Source organism: Girardinichthys multiradiatus, chromosome 19 (genome assembly GCF_021462225.1).
Source record: "Girardinichthys multiradiatus isolate DD_20200921_A chromosome 19, DD_fGirMul_XY1, whole genome shotgun sequence".
NCBI lineage: Eukaryota > Metazoa > Chordata > Actinopteri > Cyprinodontiformes > Goodeidae > Girardinichthys > Girardinichthys multiradiatus.
The window spans coordinates 1,362,498-1,385,280 of NC_061811.1; the positions used below are offsets into that span (position 1 = coordinate 1,362,498).

Sequence of the window (22,783 nt, forward strand, 5' to 3'; positions counted from 1 at the left end):
TTAGCAGATCAGATCTGATATTAGGGTGAAGCATTAGTTAGATTATATTAGCATGTTTTTAAAGAAAATTCTGAAATCACTTTCAACAAACTGCTGCTTTTTTGCAAAACAACACTTTGAAAGGTGCTGAAATATTATTTATGCATGAACGCTGTCATCTTTTAGTGCATATTTTATTTTCTTGTATCCAATCAACCAGAAACAGTAAAATGTTGGTGGCTAAAGATTAGAAGCAGCCAGCTGTACACCCTGTTGCAGACAAAACCCTGTAAAATTGCCATATTTCTCCCTCCTTCACATATATCCACCTTGACAGCTGAAATAAAAGGCAGAGAATAGCTTCCTGTCAGACTGCAGAACAGCTCTGTCACTTCAGTCTCACTGGAAAAAAAGGTTCAGGAATGTAACAAAGCATGTTGTCTGCTTTTTTGCAGACAGGTATCAATGTAACCTGGCTGTCTTCTGTTTGAGGATTCCTTCAGGAAGCTTTTGGAGTCCCAAATTAACATCCACCAATTAAAACATGAAACACCACCTTGCAAGACAGTCTAATATTGAAAATAAATATGTTGAAAAAAACTATTTTATTTTCACTCTTTGCTCTACTGGACCTTCAGGTTCTGCTGCTGCCTTTGAGCCATGACGGTCAGTGTGCACTGGAGCGGTGTGCAGCAGGGTGGAAAACGTTGAATGCTCCCTTTGGATTTAGCGTGAATCTGAATATCTTGTTTCAAAGAGATGGCAAGATGAAGCAGGAGACAGACAGAATGAGGGATTTATCTGCTGTAAAGAGGGAGTTTCTCCAGTCTACAGTGGTGAAGAAGAAACTGAGCTGAATAGGGAAGCTCTCAAACTCCATATATTTCAAAGGCTTAATAATTGTCAGGTAATATGGATCATAACTGAAAGAAGAAAAATCTCTGCTTTGGAGATCAGGTAAGAAGCTCAGTCCCCCAGGGAAAGCTTGCTCTGCATCAAAAGATGCCAGTTGAGGGGATTTAGACATCTAATCAGAATGCATTTGGAGATTTCTGGGCACGTCCCACTGGCAGGAGGCTACAGTAGAACTATATATCTTTCTAGGCCTGGAAATACCAATGAAACCAGGACTGATCAGGATAGACAGCATCCATCCCAGTTTGCTCTTATTTATAGGAATCTGATCAAATGTATTAGTTCTCCAAATCTCTGACAACCCAGGGTTCAGACCAGGAAGCAGGGTCGTAGTTTAACACTCCTCTCTGCAGCTTCTGTTGTTACCTTCCCATTACCCCACTGAGACTGTGTCTCGCCCATGGTTAAAATCAAATATTAAATATCTCATATATCTATTATATATCTATATATCGTGATATATCTTAGATTGAATTGACTTTGCTCCAAACATCCACAAACCTACCAAACTTTGTCTTCTTTCTCTCAACCTTGTGCTGACATATGGCATTGAGTGTGAAGAAATAATATTTCCTCATAACCCTGTCCTGTCTGACCATTTTTTAATAACATTTGAGTTTAATTTAGCAAAGTACTCGACACCTGAAATAAAATGTCATTATAGTAGATCATTATCAGATAATGCTGTACCAACGTTTGAAAATCTGTTCCATTTTTAAATTCATTATCACAGAAAAACACAGATGAAGGCAGTAATTTTGTTTCTTCCCCTTCACAAATTGATTCTCTTGTTCATAGTGTTACTTCCTCGTTCCTGCTGCGTTTGATCCAGTCGATCATAATATTCTCTTAGAAAGGCTGGAATATGCTGTAGGGATCAGGGGAACAGCGCTAGGCTGGTTTAAATCTTATCTGTCTGACAGATTCCAGTTTGTTCATGTAAATGATAAATCATCTTTAAACTCCAGGGTTAATTGTGGAGTACCACAAGGTTCAGTACTTTAGGCTTAATATTATCCTTTTTATAAAGCTCATAGTTAGAGTGGCTTAGGTTATCCTGAGTTATCTCTGTTATGCTGCTATAGGCTTAGGCTGCTGGAGGACATAATGACCACTTTCACTCTCTCTGGTAAATTCTCATACTACTCTCCAATTTTGTGTTATTTGCTGTTATTTCAGCTTCTAACTTTATGTTTTCTCTCAATTTTTTCTCTTCCTAGAAGCTACACCTGGCCTGGCTCTGTCTTTAGCTGTAGCACCTTCCTGGAGGGGGGTATCAGCTGAGCTGCTGCTGCTGTGATGATCCACATGGCCCTGTCTTTTAGTGTTTAACCCTTTCTCTCTCCTAGACATGGCTACTGACTGAGCTTCTACTGTAACTAACTCTATGTTCTCTCTTTCAGACTCTAACCTTGAAAACTGGCTCAGAGTTTATCTGTTCTTTCTTTCTAGATGAAACGACTAAAGGAGCTACATCCATTAACATTTACTTTTCCTTCCCATAGAAAGTACTCCTGGATCAGTGCTTCTTTGTTCTCTTTGTGTCTCTGCTCTGTTCTCTCAAACCTTCAGTCGGTCGTGGCAGATGGCCGCTCACACTGAGCCTGGTTCTGGTTCTGCTGGAGGTTTCTTCCTGTTAAAAGGGAGTTTTTCCTCTCCACTGTCGCTACATGCATGCTCAGTATGAGGGATTGCTGCAAAGTCAACACCAGTGACTGTCCACTGTCTCTACATGCTCATCCAGGAGGAGTGAATGCTGCAAGTCACTGACTGGATGCAATCTGCTGGGTTTCCTTAGATAGAAAAACTTTTTATACAATTTGAAGAAATAACTGAATCTGACTGAACTGTTCAATGATTAGGATTAATTTGAACGTATGAACCTGACTTAAAATCTTTATGATTCGATTCAATTGACTTTGTAAAGAGACGTGTTGTGAATTGGTGCTATATAAATAAACTGAATTGAAAGAAATCCCCAGGAGGAACTGGAGAGTGCCGAAAGAACACTTTCTGGATTTGCTTCCACATCTTGAGAGCAAATATTTGTGTTTCTCTTTCCATAAGACCGATTCCAGGGGTCTGAGTAAGATGATAAGTCTGGGTTTAGCTCCATGATGGCTAGCATGATACAATCTGTAAATATTACCATAAAATATGAATCTACAGATTAGGTGCTAAGCTGGCCTGACTGTAGACTAAAAATCAGCAAACCAAAGAATATTTTGAAAGGAATGAAACCAAAACTAGAAGAACTGAGGCTCCAAAATACAAAGACGCTAAAATGTTGTATTGAGCAAAAAGAGGAAATTTATTATTTGGAACATCTGACAGCAAAAATGACATGAATGAGATATCCTGCTGTGAGATGTTGTTTGAAGGTAGGTGTAAAATGTTTCCTAATCAGCTTCGGACCTTCTGTTCATCCCTTCTTCACAGTGAAGCTTGGACAGCTCCAACTGTGGGTTCAGGTCAAATAAATCAGAACCAGGAACTGGAGCACAGAACTTCCTGATACTTTTTATGCAAATAAAACTAAAAATAATTCCAGGCCTGAATGTTGATTTTTGATAAGCAAATCCACCCCTGGTTGCCTGTTTTTCTGGTTTGTTTAAATAATATTTTACTCCTTTATAACTATCAGAACCACGATGCTAAATGTTAAATGATTTAAACTACAATCCAATATTTACTGAATCAGTTATGAGCTTCACTTCTCTTTGTTGTGTAACAAATAAATAACTTGAAGCTTTTTACCAAACCATGGGCAGCAACATTCTCAGTTCACATCAGGTAAAGTCTAAAATATACATCAGATTCTAATAAACTGTCTAACCAAGCAGCACCAAACTCTGCTGACAGATAGATATGATCTGTGTTTGTGCATCCTAATGAACTGTGTTTTGTAGAGTAAAATCATATATTGACGTGCTCTCTGCATCTGGGGCCCTTTATTGACTGAACTCTGCTTTGTCTGATTCAGTGCAGAGTTGTTCAGGTTTTACTGAGACTGAGTTCCAAAGCTCCTCTGTAACCTTTGTTCAATCCTTTGCAGCTGCAGAGCACCTTTAAACATTTGATTGGACAAAACATTTGTGAGAAGTATTATTGCTGAATGAGTGATTCTTGGGTTGCACAGAGAAACTTTACAAAATGGATGTACACAGTCAGAGATGATCTGTTGGTTACTGGATGTTTAAATCTCTGAAATGACCTGCTGAACACCTGGAGGTGGTTGACACCAGAGGGGACTGTCTTCTGCCTCTTCTACCTCAACCAGTTCTGTCCAGTGTTCTGGTTTTGGGTCAGAGTCACGGGGTTCAAACATACTGTTCATTTATAATTCCATATATTTACAGATTACAAGGTTTTTCAGCAGTTTTTATAACATTTGGCAGTGGTTGAAAATGTGGTAAACGGTACTTCCCAGAGTGTTACTGCAACTGCAACACAGCCGAAAAGAGGGTCCTGCTGACCATAGTGAGGGCAGCAGAGAAAGTCAATGCTTATCCCCACCATCAGTCCAGGATATGCTTCAGAGCCACTTCAGGGTCAGAAATCTGAACATCAGCTGAAGCTCAAGATGTTTTCAGAACAGCCCCGAATTTCATGAAAGGCATTTAGGAGTTCATGTCTGTTCAAAAGATGCATTAAGCCCCAAACTGACGGACTTCACATATTTATTTAAAAACAATCAGATTAGTTTCTGTTGTGTTCCATATAATCGCTGCCCGCTCCACCTAACCTGACAATGAGTCTACAGGGAAAGAAGGCAAGAAGTGGTTATTTGTGCACACGCTGCACGGCGACTGCGCAACTACATGCACAGGTTCAGGCGGAAGCAGAGCGGCTTAACCCAGACTGAAGTTAGTGGTAATGCTGGCTCAGAATGGGCTAATTGTAAGCTAGTGCTAATCACTGATTCAGTCATGAGGTGGAGGTGAACCTCCACCTCATGACTGAATCATCACGGTCATGATGAGGGACTTTCACCTGACCTACAGGTAAAGTTAAAAGACCTGGCCGTGACAGAAAACAGTAGGAAAACTTCTCTGTGAGCATTTAGCTGGATCTGCATCATGATGAGAAAAATGTCTGATCCTTTAGTTCAATCACAATCAAAGCATTCAGTCCTAAAGTTACTAAACACATTGAAAGGTCCTTCAGATCGCCACATTGCATCTAATGGCTGCAGCCGGTCCTTTAGTCCAGTTCTACATGTAGGCAGAAACAGTTGTTGCTCAATAAACCAGGAAAATATCTCCTGGTGCCAGAAAGACACAGTAGAAAGAGCTAGAGTAATCCTCCATCTTCTCTTTCATATCTTCTGATCATAAACATACAGCTCTGGGTTGTTTAAAGGTACAGAATTAATGAGAAATAAATCAAAGCATTAATCACAGGTGGACCATTAATTAGTTCACAGTTTTTTTTGTTCTGAATATTACATGCAATATGTTATATACAGGTCCTTCTCAAAATATTAGCATATTGTGATAAAGTTCATTATTTTCCATAATGTCATGATGAAAATTTAACATTCATATATTTTAGATTCATTGCACACTAACTGAAATATTTCAGGTCTTTTATTGTCTTAATACGGATGATTTTGGCATACAGCTCATGAAAACCCAAAATTCATATCTCACAAAATTAGCATATTTCATCTGACCAATAAAAGAAAAGTGTTTTTAATACAAAAAACGTCAACCTTCAAATAATCATGTACAGTTATGCACTCAATACTTGGTCGGGAATCCTTTTGCAGAAATGACTGCTTCAATGCGGCGTGGCATGGAGGCAATCAGCCTGTGGCACTGCTGAGGTCTTATGGAGGCCCAGGATGCTTCGATAGCGGCCTTTAGCTCATCCAGAGTGTTGGGTCTTGAGTCTTTCAACGTTCTCTTCACAATATCCCACAGATTCTCTATGGGGTTCAGGTCAGGAGAGTTGGCAGGCCAATTGAGCACAGTGATACCATGGTCAGTAAACCATTTACCAGTGGTTTTGGCACTGTGAGCAGGTGCCAGGTCGTGCTGAAAAATGAAATCTTCATCTCCATAAAGCTTTTCAGCAGATGGAAGCATGAAGTGCTCCAAAATCTCCTGATAGCTAGCTGCATTGACCCTGCCCTTGATAAAACACAGTGGACCAACACCAGCAGCTGACACGGCACCCCAGACCATCACTGACTGTGGGTACTTGACACTGGACTTCTGGCATTTTGGCATTTCCTTCTCCCCAGTCTTCCTCCAGACTCTGGCACCTTGATTTCTGAATGACATGCAGAATTTGCTTTCATCTGAAAAAAGTACTTTGGACCACTGAGCAACAGTCCAGTGCTGCTTCTCTGTAGCCCAGGTCAGGCGCTTCTGCTGCTGTTTCTGGTTCAAAAGTGGCTTGACCTGGGGAATGTGGCACCTGTAGCCCATTTCCTGCACACGCCTGTGCACGGTGGTTCTGGATGTTTCTACTCCAGACTCAGTCCACTGCTTCCGCAGGTCCCCCAAGGTCTGGAATCGGCCCTTCTCCACAATCTTCCTCAGGGTCCGGTCACCTCTTCTCGTTGTGCAGCGTTTTCTGCCACACTTTTTCCTTCCCACAGACTTCCCACTGAGGTGCCTTGATACAGCACTCTGGGAACAGCCTATTCGTTCAGAAATGTCTTTCTGTGTCTTACCCTCTTGCTTGAGGGTGTCAATAGTGGCCTTCTGGACAGCAGTCAGGTCGGCAGTCTTACCCATGATTGGGGTTTTGAGTGATGAACCAGGCTGGGAGTTTTAAAGGCCCCAGGAATCTTTTGCAGGTGTTTAGAGTTAACTCGTTGATTCAGATGATTAGGTTCATAGCTCGTTTAGAGACCCTTTTAATGATATGCTAATTTTGTGAGATAGGAATTTTGGGTTTTCATGACCTGTATGCCAAAATCATCCGTATTAAGACAATAAAAGACCTGAAATATTTCAGTTAGTGTGCAATGAATCTAAAATATATGAATGTTAAATTTTCATCATGACATTATGGAAAATAATGAACTTTATCACAATATGCTAATATTTTGAGAAGGACCTGTATATAAAATTAAATTAAACAAGGATCCAGTTTTACTCAAGGTAATACATACATACCACTTGTATACATTGATTAATAACTAATATTAGTACTGATAACAGGACAAAAGGTGAGAGTCCAAGAAAGGTCCAGGATGAGGATCCATATTCTATTTTAAACACCTTTTTCTCTACAGAAAGTGTTTAATGGTAAAGGCTGAACTAATGGCTCACCTGGTCAGAAGAGAACAACAGACTAAGTGGAATGAATGGCTGGAAAGATGGCAGTAAATCAACAGGTTCATGGAAGAAGGAACATATTTTAATGAAATTATTTGGAAAGTCTACAGCATAATTAAAATAAATAAATGTGGTTTTAGGATCTTACCATCCAACTAAAATGTAAGAAAATCCATTTTATACCAGTTTTCTTTTTAGAAATGTAAGAAATTGTAACAATGGAGCCTCAGGGGAGGGAGAGAGATTGAGAGAGTAAAATTTAAAAAAAGTCATTTACATAAATGAGAAGAGAAGCACATTTATTTGAGCCACAGTAAACACATTTTCTCCGAGTTGAAGAACAATTTTAGTCAAGCCAAATGTTTTTTTTTGTATCAGTTGTAAACTGTTTCTCTTTATCCTTCACTTCAACTACTAACAAAAAATTAAAACCAAGCCAAATTATTGTGAAGCTTTTTTGTTTGATTCACAATAACTTGCCAGTCTAAATAAACTGGGTCGCCGTCTGATGAAAAGTAAACTATTTAGTGCCTGAGCTAAAGACCCCAATGGTTCAGACCTTAAAAACGCCCCTGGTGGTGCCTCTGCTTTATAAGTGATTTTGTTCCATGATGGAGCTCTTAACTGGAATCATTGAAATAAATTAAATCACAATTAATCCATTCCAGACCCCCAAAGCACCACGAGGCAGCATTCATGAATATGAAGGTGCTCTAAAAATGTTAAATATTTGGTTCTGTGTCAGAAATGTTTTTAGCAAAAGTAAGCCTTTTATTAAATGCTGAACTGATGTGGAACAGAAAAACTGCAGAGTAAATACAAAGAAAACAGGAAAGTTAAGTAAATCACAGTAAAAGCAGTTGATTGAATGTCTGAAACAGGAACGCCAAATTAGCCTGACTCCTTTTACAAAATAATAATATATAATTAATAATAAAATAATAATAAATAATTCAATAAATAAATAACTAGGCAGAGAGCTTACCCCCCAAATCAAATTTCATAAATCATGAAATAACCCAAGATGTACCATCAGAGGCTGGAGGAACAGAAGTTCCATATCCTCTTGTATAACCTTTTCTGGAGCAAAAACAGATGGCATTTTTATTAGGAGGTGAAGAACGTTTTTACATAAGCTGTGCGCTAATGGCTGACATGCAACTCAGAAACGTCAAGAACAGAAGTAAAAGCGACTATCGTCTGCATAGCGGTCAAGAAATATCTGAAAAATGTAAAAAATGTGCAAAAGGACGATCGATCTATTGGAGCCTAGATAGATGGATAGATAATGTCCCAAACTATTAATTAGTGCCAATTTTATATTATTAGCAGGGGAGCATTTCACAAAGTCACAACAAAGCTCAGTTTATCTACTGAGCACAAAAGGAAACATCTTCATCATTGTAATGCAGGAAAGCTCTGCGTCTGAAAATCATTGCTCCCACATTTCTGAGGACTTACATTACCACATATATAACACGATGTTTATGGGCCCATTTCTTATCACTGGATAACACTAACATGTTTCATGCATTAATTAAGTGTGCAGAAAAGAACAAATCATTAACTCTATACGGTAACTGTAGATCGTTTCTTTATGGAAACTGTTATGTTTTGTGTGATTTGTTCAGATTTTCGAAAACAGTTCTTGTTTTCATTTAACCAATAATGCTGGTAGTTGTCTGTGATGGACTGGTGTACCCCACCTAATATATTTCCACCTTCTAGTGGAGCATAGAGTGTCTGGTTTTTGAAGTGCTAAATAAAAAAGCAGAAATCCTAAAATAAATCATGCAGAAAGGTCGGGACACTTTGGGGCAAAGTGAATTTGATTTGGCTTATTTTTAGCATGCTACTTGGAAACTGGGAGTCCTGACAAAAATGTTAAACAATGTCAAACAAAACAGCTCTAAGGGTTCTTTTGTTCCACAGATTGGACATGATGGAAAACAGATTGAAAAGCTTCTGTGTAATTACTACACACAGGAAAATCAATAAGAAAGGACAGGCATCATAATCAAAAAGATTTTGCAACTTGGACCAACGCTCTCACCTTGCAAGCCGCAGCCTGGCAGCTTCTGTGACCTTTTAAGCCGTTTATGTCTCTGCATAGATATTGGCATTAACACCCTTACGCCTGAATGAAAAGTGCTTGGTAAGCCAACAGCTGCGCTCGCCGAACTGTGCACCTTAGAGGTGAATCATATCATGCTGGATTAGCCTCACCTTAATTTATCGGTGCCAGCTTTGTATCTGGAGACTCTGGCCATCAACAAGGGCATGCAGACAGCATCCAGCCAGCGCTTCTCATACTTTGGTTCATTAGCAGAGGGCGAGGGGGGCGATGCAGCCTGTGTGGAAAACAGAAACAATGCAATGAGCTCCAGCTCCCAGCCAGTCCATCTGATCCCTGGTCTGCTGGAACCATATGGCACATACTGTACAGTACAACACAATCACTATTTGTCTTCATAATTATTAGAGTTAACATGTGTAGTATGAATCAGAAGCCTTATTTAACTAGTTCAGTACCCAGAACATGGACCAATACAATTTGGTCCATGTGCAGAACAGTGATTGAGATGTAAATGATTTGATTTGCAAAAGGCCTAAAGTTGGTTCAATTTATTTATGATAAATAAGATAGAGAAACAGAAAAGATATAAATTCACATAAAGGCTCAGACAGAAATGATTTCACATATTACAATAAAACCTGAGCCCAATGCACAGTCTGTCAGTCATACAAGTCCAGCACTGCAGCCTTGCAGGATGAATGTTCAAATCCCGACATAGTCCTCTCCAGCAAACCAACATGGAAAAGCTCGTTCATCAGCTCCTCACTGATTTACTGCTAATGTTTGTCTGAAACATGGTTCCAAACATTTCATGATTGTTAAAGTGATTATCAGGCTAAAGTTGTAGTTAATGTAGTTTCATGCTAGAAAATGAGCTGAAATCTCTAAATCCCAGGTTTGAATCTGCTGCAGGATAAAGACATTCAGGTTATGTTTTGGGGATTTCTGTAAAAGGACTAAGACTGGAACTGTGACCCTAACTGACCTAAAAGGCTCAGTGGTAGGATTTAGCTTTGTTTCATGGAAGCCGTCAGACTGGGCTGAACCAAACACGCCAGGCAGGAAAGACACCTTGAGGTCTGAGGGCTTGCTGCTTTTCTGCTTCTGTAGATAGTAGAAATTGGATTCCTCAGTAGTGTTGGACAGCTGAAAACCCTGAGCTCCGGTTAGTGTGATAAGCAGAGGATCCTAAAAGAGGTCCTTAAAGAGATGTTCTGGGGAATGCAGCATTACAGAAAACTAACCAGCACCAATTCATTTGCCTTAGCCAATCAGAAGCAGACTTTTGGACCATGCGGGAACTGTTGCCTTATTTCATTTGAAAACAACCTCAGATAGAATATAAAGTCTAGTACAATAATCTAAAACAAGTAGCTGTGTCATATTATACAGAGAGTCTGAAGTTCTTCATGTCTGTTTCACAGATGTGTTTTTATCCATAATTTTTCATCCCAACTAAAACAAACTGCTGGTTTCTGTTCTATACATTCACTGTTTTAAACATAAAACCTTCCTAGAGGATGAAAATGACCTTTCCCTATCAGGATGTACAGATAATCATCATTCAGTGAAGAACATTATGATAACTTCTAAGCTATATTGATAAGCCTAGAAAGCCACAAAAACACATTGAATTGGTAAAAAAGCCTTATTTTGACACTAAAATCATAAAAGTGGGCAGCAAAGGATCTCCAGAGCTTCTCTAAGCAACTAAGAACCCGACGTTATGAATTCATGCTGATGGTGGCAGCAGAAAAATCACACCTGAATCTGGTTTCAGAACAGTTTATTATCACCATTTTATTTCTTTCTTTGTATTATTTATGGTTCATTCACTGTATCAGTGACCAGGTTTAAAGCAAAAATTTAAAAGACAATGATGAAAATGTTTCCATAAATTTCTTTTGTTCAGGTTTATACCTTCATTATTTGTGTGTCACGATTAATCCAGGTGATTTGAGGCAATCCTTCGAGCATTCAGCAACCTTTCACTGCCGCATCTTATAACCAAGGTCGTATTAAACTGGACTTCGGGTGCCGGTAAGTAGTTGGAACCACTGTTAGAAGACGCAGGTTTAAAGGCTTCAAGCAAATCTTAGAAGCCCATGAAAAGCTACAATTTGTTTGGCTTGAAATGAACCTTTCATACAAGCGTAATATCTGAACATTTGAAAACGGAATCCATGTTGCAGGAGGGGTTTTTTTTATTATTATTTTTAACCAGGCTTTGAAATAAAAGACAATTTATAAACTGAAATGATTCACTTTGTACAATTTTGCTAAATTGTTTCTGAAACTCTGTTAATGTTTAGCCAAACTTCAAAATTGAATTTAAAAGCATGAACAACACTAATCAGGGTAGGGTAAAGTGCACCCCGGCAAACATATAGATAGTTTATGACAGAACCCGCCTTATAACAGGCCTGTTTTTGACAATTTAGATGTATCATTTAGTCATATAGCAACTTCCAGTGATTTCCAGGACAGCCAATAGCTACTGTCCTTCCTGGGGAGTAGCCAGCAGTGGTTTGGAGATGTTCCTGCGAAGCTTGAACATCTCCACAAGAGTGTGACAATCAAACACAGAAAAAGAACGTTTTGCTAAACTTCAAACCAGTTTCTGTAAAAATACAGCTCACTGCATATGATAAACAACCACAACAAAGCACTTTACAACAGCTGCTGCTGCCTTATTGGAAGTTGCTAACATAATCCACCCTGCAGCTGATAGAAGAATCCATGGAGAGAATCTGATCTGGAGTCGGGATCGAAACTCATCAAGGGGAACGTTACAAGGTTCATGGTCTAGGAGTCTGGACACAAAGGTGAGATATAATCAGTCTGATTGCAAAGATAAACAGAAGATTGACGTGGTGTCCCTTAAAGACAAGACTAAGTGTAGCAGAAAAGAGGAATGGTGTTGAAACATCTTTGTGACTAATATTTCACATGGCCAGAAACTGCAGGCAAAAATACTTTCTACAATATATATATTTACAGCACTGACAAAACAATACAAGTCTCCGAGAAGGCAGAAAGTACTGCTTATTTACCACAGTTGGTCCAAAAGTTAGTATTCAGACTGTAAAACATTTCATATCCTGATTAAATTCAAATTTAGGGCTTGATAACACCTCATGCAAGATTGGTGCAGTGCATTAAAACAACTATCCAAAGGTCCGGAGGCACAAGACGCTGACAAAGGTTCTGCTAACTGGAGATTTCCCCAAATCCAAATGCAAATCACACCTCTCTCCTAATGAAGAACAGATGTGTTACACATTATCTAACGAGTTACGGATCAAATGAGTGAACATCAAACATCAAATCACTCCTTGAGAAAAAGATAATCTTTCAGCATAAATCCCCAAACCGCTCTAAATTATCTGCTGTTGTCTTACTATCATTACAGGCACACTACAGGTAGAGATATATGTATTCATAACTGAAAAACAAAAGCTGCTGAACTCAGAGCGGCTGAACGTCTCACTGGAGCAGTAAACTGTCTTCTGGCTGGACTGTTGCTGGGTGTAAAGAGGGGAGGGAAACTGCATACCTCTGCAAAGTGAATCCAACATCTCTACTCCTGTATGCCAGAACCATGTCAGCTCCACAAAGCTGCATTTCTGAAGAAATTATCATCTTTTGCCCTAATTATGTCAAGCGAGAACAAAATGTTTGAGTTAACTCAAGTGGAGGCCTTCAGAAAGTGGTAGGTGTAGCAGGAAATGGAACGCTATCAGGTTGTCAAAGTGGATTTCAATGACAGAGCACCTGCCTCTGTGGAGCTGCAAAACACAAACTTAAGCCACAGCGCTGCTCTTGACATGCTGGATGCTGCTGCTTCAGTGGTGATGTGAACCGAGAATAATTATCTGAAAGACGACGAAAGACAGAGCTCTGTGAATGCTAATTCTCTGCCCAGGAGGAGGCTTTCATAGTGAGGTCTGCACCAATCCTGGTACTGAAATCCACCTGAGCAGAACGCCTGTTCTGAGTTTACCACAAAGTAAACAAGTTTAGTTTGAAGCATTTGGGTTTGAACAATGTTTCAGGGACTGATCCAAGAACTAAGACTGAATGACCCAAACAGGGTTTTGATCATTTCATCTTTTACAGAGTAAAAGTCGTGTTTTCTGCAAATTCTCGATTTTTACTGGCTTCTTTCCATTTATCCATCATTGTCTATTTATCCAAGATCAGGTCCTGAAGATACCAGCTCCAGGAATGAAACACAGACATCCGATGTTTGAAACACTCTACACTGGAGCTTTTCTAAAATTGAACACTATGAGTCTAATTATGATGAGTTTAACTTTTTGATGAGGACATCATTTTTTGGAAATGCATCCATGCAATCACTGACAAAAAAAATAAATATCAAACCCACCCAGGAGAAATGGTTTAATTCAAACCTAATGTGGAACGTTTGTAGACCAATGATGAGATGGAAATGATCTAATTTCCAAGAAGTTGAAACATCCAGAACCAGCACTGTAGGACATAATTAGTGTTGTCAACAGTTACCAGAGCACCCAACAGTGAAACAGCGAGTGAAGGTCAGCAGATACAGATTAGACAGCAGAACTTGAGTTTTATTGGAGTTCTAATTCAGGTCTCTGCATGTACCATCACTTCTTTCGTTAAACCACATGCAGGTTAACAAACATCTAACAATGCTGCCAGTGATGACCTCTATTTTTAATTGGACTGACTTAAAAAAAACTGCAGTGGAAATCCATCCAATCATACAGATTTCAAGGTTCATACATTCCAATTAATCCTAACTTTCAAACAATCAGATTTAGTTATTTATTCAAATTGGATAAAAAGTTTTTCTATCTAAGGAAACCCAGCAGATTGCATCCAGTCAGTGACTTGCAGCATTCACTCCTCCTGGATGAGCATGTAGAGACAGTGGACAGTCGCTGGTGTTGACTTTGCAGCAATCCCTCATACTGAGCATGCATGTAGCGACAGTGGAGAGGAAAAACTCCCTTTTAACAGGAAGAAACCTCCAGCAGAACCAGAACCAGGCTCAGTGTGTGTTTGTTAGTGGAATATAACAGAAAACTGTAGAATGTCACTAATGCCAAGTAATTAATTCTGTCATGAATTAGTTCAAATATTTGTATGAATATCATGACAGTATACACTCACCAGCCACTTTATTAGGTACACCTTGCTAGTACCGGGTTGGATCCCCTTTTGCCTTCAGAACTGCCTTAATCCTTGGTGGCATAGATTCAACAAGGTTCTGGAAACATTCCTCAGAGATTTTGGTCCATATTGACATGATAGCATCACACAGATGCTGCAGATTTGTCAGCTGCATCCATGATGAGAATCTCCTGTTCCACCACATCCTAAAGGTGATCTATTGGATTGAGATCTGGTGGCTGTGGAGGTCCATGCTTTCATGATGTTGACGCCAAATTCTGACCCTAACATCCGAATGTCGCAGCAGAAATCGAGACTCATCAGACCAGGCAACATTTTTCCAATCTTCTATTGTCCAATTTTGGCGAGTCTGTGTGAATTGTAGCCTCAGTTTCCTGTTCTTAGCTGACAGGAGTGGCACCAGGTGTGGTCTTCTGCTGCTGTAGCCCATCTGCCTCAAGGTTCGACGTGTTGTGTGTTCAGAGATGCTCTTCTGCATGCCTTGGTTGTAACGAGAGGTTATTTGAGTTACTGTTGCCTTTCTATCAGCTGGAACCAGTCTGGACATTATCCTCTGACCTCAAAGTCATTTAAATCACCTTTCTTCCTCATTCTGATGCTCGGTTTGAACGTCAGCAGATCGTCTTGACCACGTCTACATGCCTAAATGCATTGAGCCATGTGATTAGCTGATTAGAAATTTATGTTAACGGGCCTTCTGAGTTCTGCTGCCTGCTAACAGAAGTGAACAGGTTCTGCTGCAGTTCAACCCACTGCTAATGGGAACAGTGGGTGTAAACCAGCCCATCAGATAGGTGGAGACATTCTGACCCACCCTACAAGGTCTGATGATCATTGTCTCTGGGTTTATTTCTCTACTGACTCACAATTGTTCATCTTTTGTTTATCAGTTTCCGGTATTCCTATTTTAATCACATACATATGTAAACACAGTCCTAATCAATTAGTTACCATGCCAACCACTGACTAACATCCAGTTTTATGAACATTCTCACGAGAATTTCACATCTCGTCTTTTTCCTTCCTTGTGGGATAAACTGGTCTCGCATTACTGGCCTTCAACCCTCCGTCTCAAGGCTTCCTAGAAATAAACTCAGACCATTAAAAGACTTGCATCTAATACTTCCCTCAAAATAAAAGCAAACAAGCTGTTAGGCCAAGAACAAAAGGAACTGTCTAATATAACACCGCTTCTTAGTGAGATGAGAAAAATCTCATTTGAGAAACTGTTCAGATGCCTGTTTTTTTAAAGAAATAAATTATATTTAAAAGCTAAGAACAGTCTGAGTCGGCTGAAGTTTTCTATCTATCTGCACCTCAGAGACATAATGAACAAACTGGGAACACAGAACTTCAGAGCATGAGGGATGTTCTATGGGCCCGGTGTATAAATGGAAACACTTTAAATGTGGCTCAGCAGTGAGAGCTGGAAGTGGTCATCTGCTATCTTTCCTTGAAAAATACATATTTAATGTATTAATTATTTAATATGATCAAGTGCAAAAATAGCTCTTTGGATTGTAAAGGTTGCTGATCCCTGGACTAGGCCGTTGTAACACATGAATCAGCTTTCAGTATCTCTGGCTGTATGTTCAGGATGATTGTCCTGCTGGAAGGTGAACCTCCACCCCAGTCTCAGGTCTTCTGCAGCCTCCAACAGGTTTTCCTTCAGGATTGCCCTGGATTTAACTCCATCCATCTTCCTATCAACTCTGACCAGGTTCCCTCTGCTGAAGAAAATCAGTCCCATATCATGATACTGCCCCTAACATGTTTCAGCATGGGTGTCTTTTTGTCGATGTGGACTTTTAGTTTACCTCCATACACGCTCTGCATGTAGGTACGAATTTAATTCTGGTCTCATCTGATCAAAACAACACCTACTAAATAACTGGTGTCCAGAATCAGGCCTGTGTCCTGGATGTTTTTGTTGTTGCCCTGATTGAACAGACTTGAATCATTCATTGGTTCTTTTACAGGCTGCTGCAGAGCTAGGTGACACGCTAAGAAAGTAATTCAGCCATCTGAATCATCTGTGTTGGAAAGAACACATAAAACCAGCAGTCTGGGCCTTGGGATCAGGAGCTGGACACACCTGTTCTGCATAGTAGCTGCGCCCCCTACATGGCTAAGTGCAGCAGTGCAGGAACTGTGCTGAATGTTTAATAAGCTGCAGCTGTTATTACAGCTGAGGGGCTGGCGGACTCCCACTGTGCTCTGGGAAAAAGAAACATTGTCTCGTCAAATGATCTGCTTCCACAGTGAAACCACCAATCATCTGTGCTCCAGACACTAATCACAGCCATCACCTCTCCAACATCAGGGAAGTAAAGAAGCCAATAAAAGAACAAAACAAGATTTTATCTTCTGCCTCTCTCAGCTGAAGCGCTGTACGGTTTATGAAGAAGCATCTTTCAAACCTTCAGCACAAACATAAATCTATAAAACTCACGCCATATGTCTAAGAAGCAAGTTTTGAGCAACGCAACGACAAATCAATCAGTTTTCCCCATCACAGACGGTGAGAGAGAGAGATCAAGTGGTTAAGGTTGCTGGTGTGTTTTTAACCTCTCATCTTCAGCAGCATTTCTTTGTTGCATGAAAATCGCCTTAGATTGAATGCCTGATATTAACCCATCTGGAGTAAAATGGAGTAAAATCTAAAAACTGTTTTAAAGTTTATTGGAGGAGGCGTGAACGTTGCAAAAAACAGTTTAGCTCAGGAATTGTAATTTTCCTCCCTCTTCCAAGATACTGTCTGCAGAGCTGGTTCCCCCCAGTGTTGGGAGGTACATTCCAGGCGGCTAAACGCCCTCCTGGCATATATGCATGTAGGACATTATGAATTACTTTCCATTTAATAACATGTCAAAGTCAAAGTGGATTTGTCCGAGAGTGGGTCCACACAGAGAGGCAGAGCCTGGGGCTGTGGCTGATAGCGCTGCCTTTTGCTTGCCTGGTGGTCAGCGCTGCTGAGCTGGCTGCTGGTTTAAATACAGACACTCTCTGTGGAGAACAATCAGCTGAGCTTCAAAGCAAAGCACAGAGAGCTGCACTGCAAACCTCTGGTTCACATTTCATTCTCATGGTCACATGAAGCAAAGACACTAAGGGCCACCTGATCCAGGGCTGAAGTAATAGCAAACATCATCCGGTTTCAGGAAATAAAGCTATTTAAACAATTCTGATTATGTTTCACATGCAAACAGTTCCTTTTATTAAAGATTTTGGTTTACATTGAGATCACAGCTGGCAGCTGTGATTAAATTTTGTCTGAATGACATTTCTGCAGAGCCAGCGAGGAACATCTGCATCTCTGCATTACAACAACCAGCTGTGTCATACATTACATCATACCTAACAGTTCAATTCAAATTATTTTTAGCCAATATATTCATTAATATCCAGTAGTAGTAGCAGTAGTACAGGAAGTAGTAGTAGTAGTAGAAGCAGTAGTAGTAGTTGTACTAGTATTTATATTTAATTGGATATTTCTTTCCAACACAGCAGTTGTATGACTGTTAAAAACACAACCACAAGGTGGCAGTAGTGCACCAAATTGCTGCCAACTGCCATAAAAGTTGAACCCAACACCTGAAACCCAAGAAGGCCGTCCTTGTTTTCTTTGGGAAGATCATGAATTGGAAACTAGGGCTGATGGTGAACTACACCAGTGCATTTACTGACAAAAGGAAAATGAACCATTTCGGAGTTCAGAGTTGAGGAATTTTTACTCACTTGATAAAAACTCAGGTGAGAGGACCATGACCTTGGACGTTATGCCCATCTTACAGCTGCTGATAAGAATGAAAACGCTGATTGCATAAATGCGCTCAGTTCTTCATCCTGTGATCCGAGAGAACACAACTGGGAGAATGATCCACTGACTCTGGGGGCAGCCATGAAAGAACCAGAGACTAACTGGTCGCTATGGTGATTCCCTCTTTCATCACAAGAATTTAGGCCTCAGGCAAATGGTCCCTGTTTGTGAAAACTATGAGAAATACCAGAAAATTCTTGAATCATGAGTCAGAATCTTCTGGGGTCAAAACATGGTCCTTTTCAAGTGTCTACACTTCCTGCAGGAGATCTGATAGCTTAAACAGAACCTACGGGTCTGGTTTCTACAGAACCATTCAGAGGTGAAATCTAGTGGGAATGAACAAGTGTGTGGGCGTGTCTCCTTGCACTCTGGGCTCTGATTGGACAGAAAACCATCCTACAGCAGTGGGAAATACCCTATCTGGAAGGAGACAAACACCTGCGTTTGGATGAAGAACTTGGACATGTGGACATGAAGCTGTGGCCCTGAAAGCAGATTAAATCCAAAAGGTCTGAATATTTTACAGATTCAGAATTAGGATATTTTAATATTTTATTTGAAATCTAAAAGATCCTCAAACATAAAGTGTTATAGTTGGAAAAACTTGAAAAGGAACTAGGGCAGGTAGAGTCCAACTTTCTGTGACCCATTTAAAGTTTGAAAGATGGTTCTGAAGGAAAGGATGGCTAACTCAGAACTGGGTTTATCACTGCTAGTTGTTGTCTACAGTCTATGTTTTTATATTCATCATTATAGCATCATTATCAAAAATGAGGAACACGTTCTGATACTTTCTTCAACATCATGGGTTGAGAACCAGAAATCAAGACAAACTGAAGAACAGCGAGCAAAACGTTCTGCATCATTTAGCCAAGACAGCCCATTTGTTTTATAAGCCAACAGTGGGGTACCGTCCCAAACTCTGGAAGGTCCTGCTTCAGTAGCAACGTGCATCAACAATTAGATGTCTCTTACTGTGTTGTTTCCGTTTCCATTTAAATGTAAACTGCTATCGAAGAGCGGAGAAGATCCCCGACTACGGTCCAGCCCAGGAGAACCTGAGGGGAAAACAAAAACACTGGCAATTATTTGACAGTAATATAATTTACATAACAATAAAGATTTAATCATAATTTAACTCATTTTTATCACTTATCTTCCTTTAGAAACAAAAGAAAGAACCAGTTTTATTATCCTGACAAAGGAACATGTGATAATCGGACCTTGTTCTCCTCAGATGAAGCTCTTTAGGAGAACTTCTTGAACCTCTGCCCTTCACTTTCCCATAAAGAAAGCAACAAACAGAAACCCAGAGTACCAACTCACCAACGAGTTTACCTGTCCTTCTGACCTGCAGCTAATCGCTGAGCAGCGATCAGAAGCATCTCCGATTTATCTCAGAAGGAAACTGCTAAAACTAGTTCATGTGACAACCCAGTATGCACGGGGAGAACATGGGAACTCCATGCAGAAAGACCACCGGCTAGGAATTGAACCCAGGACCTTCTTGCTGCAAGGCAACAGTGCTACCAACTGCGTCACCGTCCAGCCCGTTTTTATTGGTCTGAGGTAAGATTGTAATTTCCTGAGAACCTCGGATTTCGATGGTCTTGAAGCCTTCAAAGTAGCTTATCGTTGACTTTTTTTATTTTTATATCCTCATTTGGAAGTCGCTTTGGATAAAAACTTTCACTAAATAAATCAACCGAAACAAAGTTAGGATGTCAACTCCATCACTGTGTTGAAGGAATCTGTAGAATTGTATTTTTTATTTCCATCATTCACTTTTTAGAGATATTCTGATTTATTGAGATGCACATTTTTACTACATGAGAACTTGTTGGGCTCTCCCAGTTCCACCTTTATGAGGTACATCCAGAAAAACCATCACCATACCAGTCATTAAAAGCCTTTGCTCAACAGAAGAAACATAAGAATAAAATTCCCTCATCAATTTGTCCCAAAAATATATGGTTTTCAAAGTGTGGTGAGATTTTATCTAATTTCTGATCAGTTATTATAGGAAACTTCACACTGCTGATTCTTTTCCTCAACTACCACATTTCATCTGCTCCACTCAAATGTCATAAAACTCAAACTATGGCTTTCGGCAGATTATACCCCTAAACTCAAAGACATAGGAGGAGGAGGAGGAGGAGGAGGAGGAGGAGGAGGAGGAGGAGGAGGAGGAGGAGGGCTCTGCCTTAAACAGGCTTTGTTTCACAAGAAGCACTCAGCTGGGTGAATGAACGACATAACGGGCCGAGGTCGCTCACCTAGAGGCAGTTTTAGGAATGATGGGACTTCTCGCAGGTAACGGACGGTGATGGTGACCTCATCACCTGCAGTACGCAGGAGGTGAACCTGACGGCAGAGACACACAGAGAGACAGTGAGGGATAAATGAAGCGAGTAGCATTCATGTCCAGCTGTACTCTGCCTCAGACGGTGACATGTAGCAGTTTCACTTAAACCATTTAAGGTTTATTCATGGCTGCCATTAAATCTCTGTCCTACAGTTAAACAGAGAAAAGCAAACAGGCTGTGAATGTTACTACAGCACATGCACGTGCTCTTGTTGCTTGAGCATCTGTCAGAGCTGCCTGTGAGACAGGCTGCCATTAACATGTCTAGATTGTGTTCTGAAGAGAAACGTTCATTATGTGTTTTGACACTCGGGAGGTGAACGTAGTGAGAGCAGCTGTTCAGGGCTCCACGAGGAGTGTGGGTGGTAGCGTGAGGGACCGATGGCTGATGATGAGAAAGATAGTTGACAAAGGAACGAGCATAATGGAGCAGATAAAAGAAAACAGCTGGAGTCCATGCAGAAGCTCCAACATCAGCAGCCAGAACTTTTAACATGAGCTTCCACCAAGAACAACAGGAGCATGACAGCCATAGACTGCTGATGTTCACTCTGGTTTTCACCAACAGATTTTAATGTCAGTCATGGGCCTGAACGTTTGAAGAATGTATGTGTTCTGTTGTTAACCCAGGTGCACAAGTCTGAATTGATTGTGGATTTCAGGTTCTAAATGATCCAGAGCCACAGCTAGCCAGCAACAAGCTTCCTGGGTCACCCTGGCTTGATATGTGACCTTTCTTCTTGGTCTGCTTGGTCGAGTTCATTCAAACTGGACGGTTTTCAGCCACAGATCCAGTTTTTAAGCTTAACAGAGCTGAAGTCAGAGCTTTGGGAAACTGAGTCCAGAACCTTAATGTTGGTCAGATTTATCCATTCCAGAACCAGTTTGGGATGATCTGCTGTTTCATCTACCAAGCTGTTGATTTATGGTGAAGAACTTAGAGGTAGTCCTCCTGTATTGCAAAAGTACCATTGGTACTGCAACAAACCCATAGGATAATGCTGCCACCACCATGCTTGACAGTTGGTACAGTGTTCGCAGGTTTGAAAACCTCTAAGCAAACGTGTCATTGTGTCCAAACAGCTCAATGTTGTCTTTGTCTTGACCATCAGACTTTTCTCCAGAACACATTTAAATGTCCATGTGAGCAGATGAAGTTGCGGTCCAGCCTGAAGGAGTGGACTTTGGAGCAAAAGCTTCCTCCTTGGCCAGCAACCTCCCGTCCCCAGTGGTGTTAAACTGGCGTCACTGTGGACAGTAACACCGATGTTCCAACACTTTCCAGTTCACAGAAGACTTCCAAGGTTGTTCCTCAACATGCCAACCCATTCCCTTTCTTCTGAGGAGGACAGTTGGGTTGTTCTTCCAGATCTTGGCAAAGTAAGGACACCTCTGAATAACTTCTATAACAAGCAATCTTTGAATTTGCAGATGATTCGATTACTTTCCAAAGTTTATGGCTCCTATCAGATCTACACTAAGTTCCTTGAACGGTTCATTGTTCTGAGTGGTGGTCCGTCCAATGAGTGAAGTTAAAGAAATCATTTTTAAGAATCAGCAAACCTTCAACCTTTCAGCAACATCTATCAAACAATGATGTAAATATGTGTTTCTATGTTTGTTTGCATGTGTAGATTAGTTTGATTGATCATTCTGGTGAAGAATAGACTTCTTACCGAAACATAATTAATCTTTATAGTCACCGTAAAATTTTAAACATACTTACAACTTCCTCATGCGTGCAGTGCTCCACCTTAATGCCATTGACCTAAAGGAGAAAACAGATTACAAAGCAGTGACTTATCTGATGGAGTCATATTATACTTAGGTTGTTTTGTCTAACAGTTAATATGATGAAATATTTCTGCGTAAGAATCAGATCTGTTTGTTATGTAAACTGCATAGAAACGACATTTGTTGTGACTCAGAAACCGAATGAAATTTATGGATGAAGAAGGTACAAAGCTACAGCTGGAATGATGAGCAGCTTGAACTTCAGTCATCATCACACAGACAACTACATTTGGGTGAACAAATCCATCCACAAAACAACAGTTAAAAGAAAAGACTTTTCAAACGTCATTCTGGTGATGGAATAACCACAGATGAACAGGAAATAACATTTCCCTCCAAAAAACACAACCAAACCA

The 22,783-nt window shown here is 40.3% G+C and overlaps 1 protein-coding gene across 1 annotated transcript in view; it reads right to left on the bottom strand.

Annotated features, from left to right (window-relative positions):
- The window catches only part of sntg2 (syntrophin, gamma 2), a 100,394-nt gene that overhangs the window by 63,568 nt on the left and 14,043 nt on the right, over positions 1-22,783 (bottom strand). The window contains exons 6-9 of the mRNA XM_047345535.1: positions 22,360-22,401; positions 20,545-20,632; positions 19,244-19,326; positions 9,414-9,538 (exon numbers count right to left, since the gene is read on the bottom strand). Coding sequence (XP_047201491.1) covers positions 9,414-9,538; positions 19,244-19,326; positions 20,545-20,632; positions 22,360-22,401 — 338 coding nt within the window. The remainder of the gene's footprint in view (positions 1-9,413; positions 9,539-19,243; positions 19,327-20,544; positions 20,633-22,359; positions 22,402-22,783) is intronic.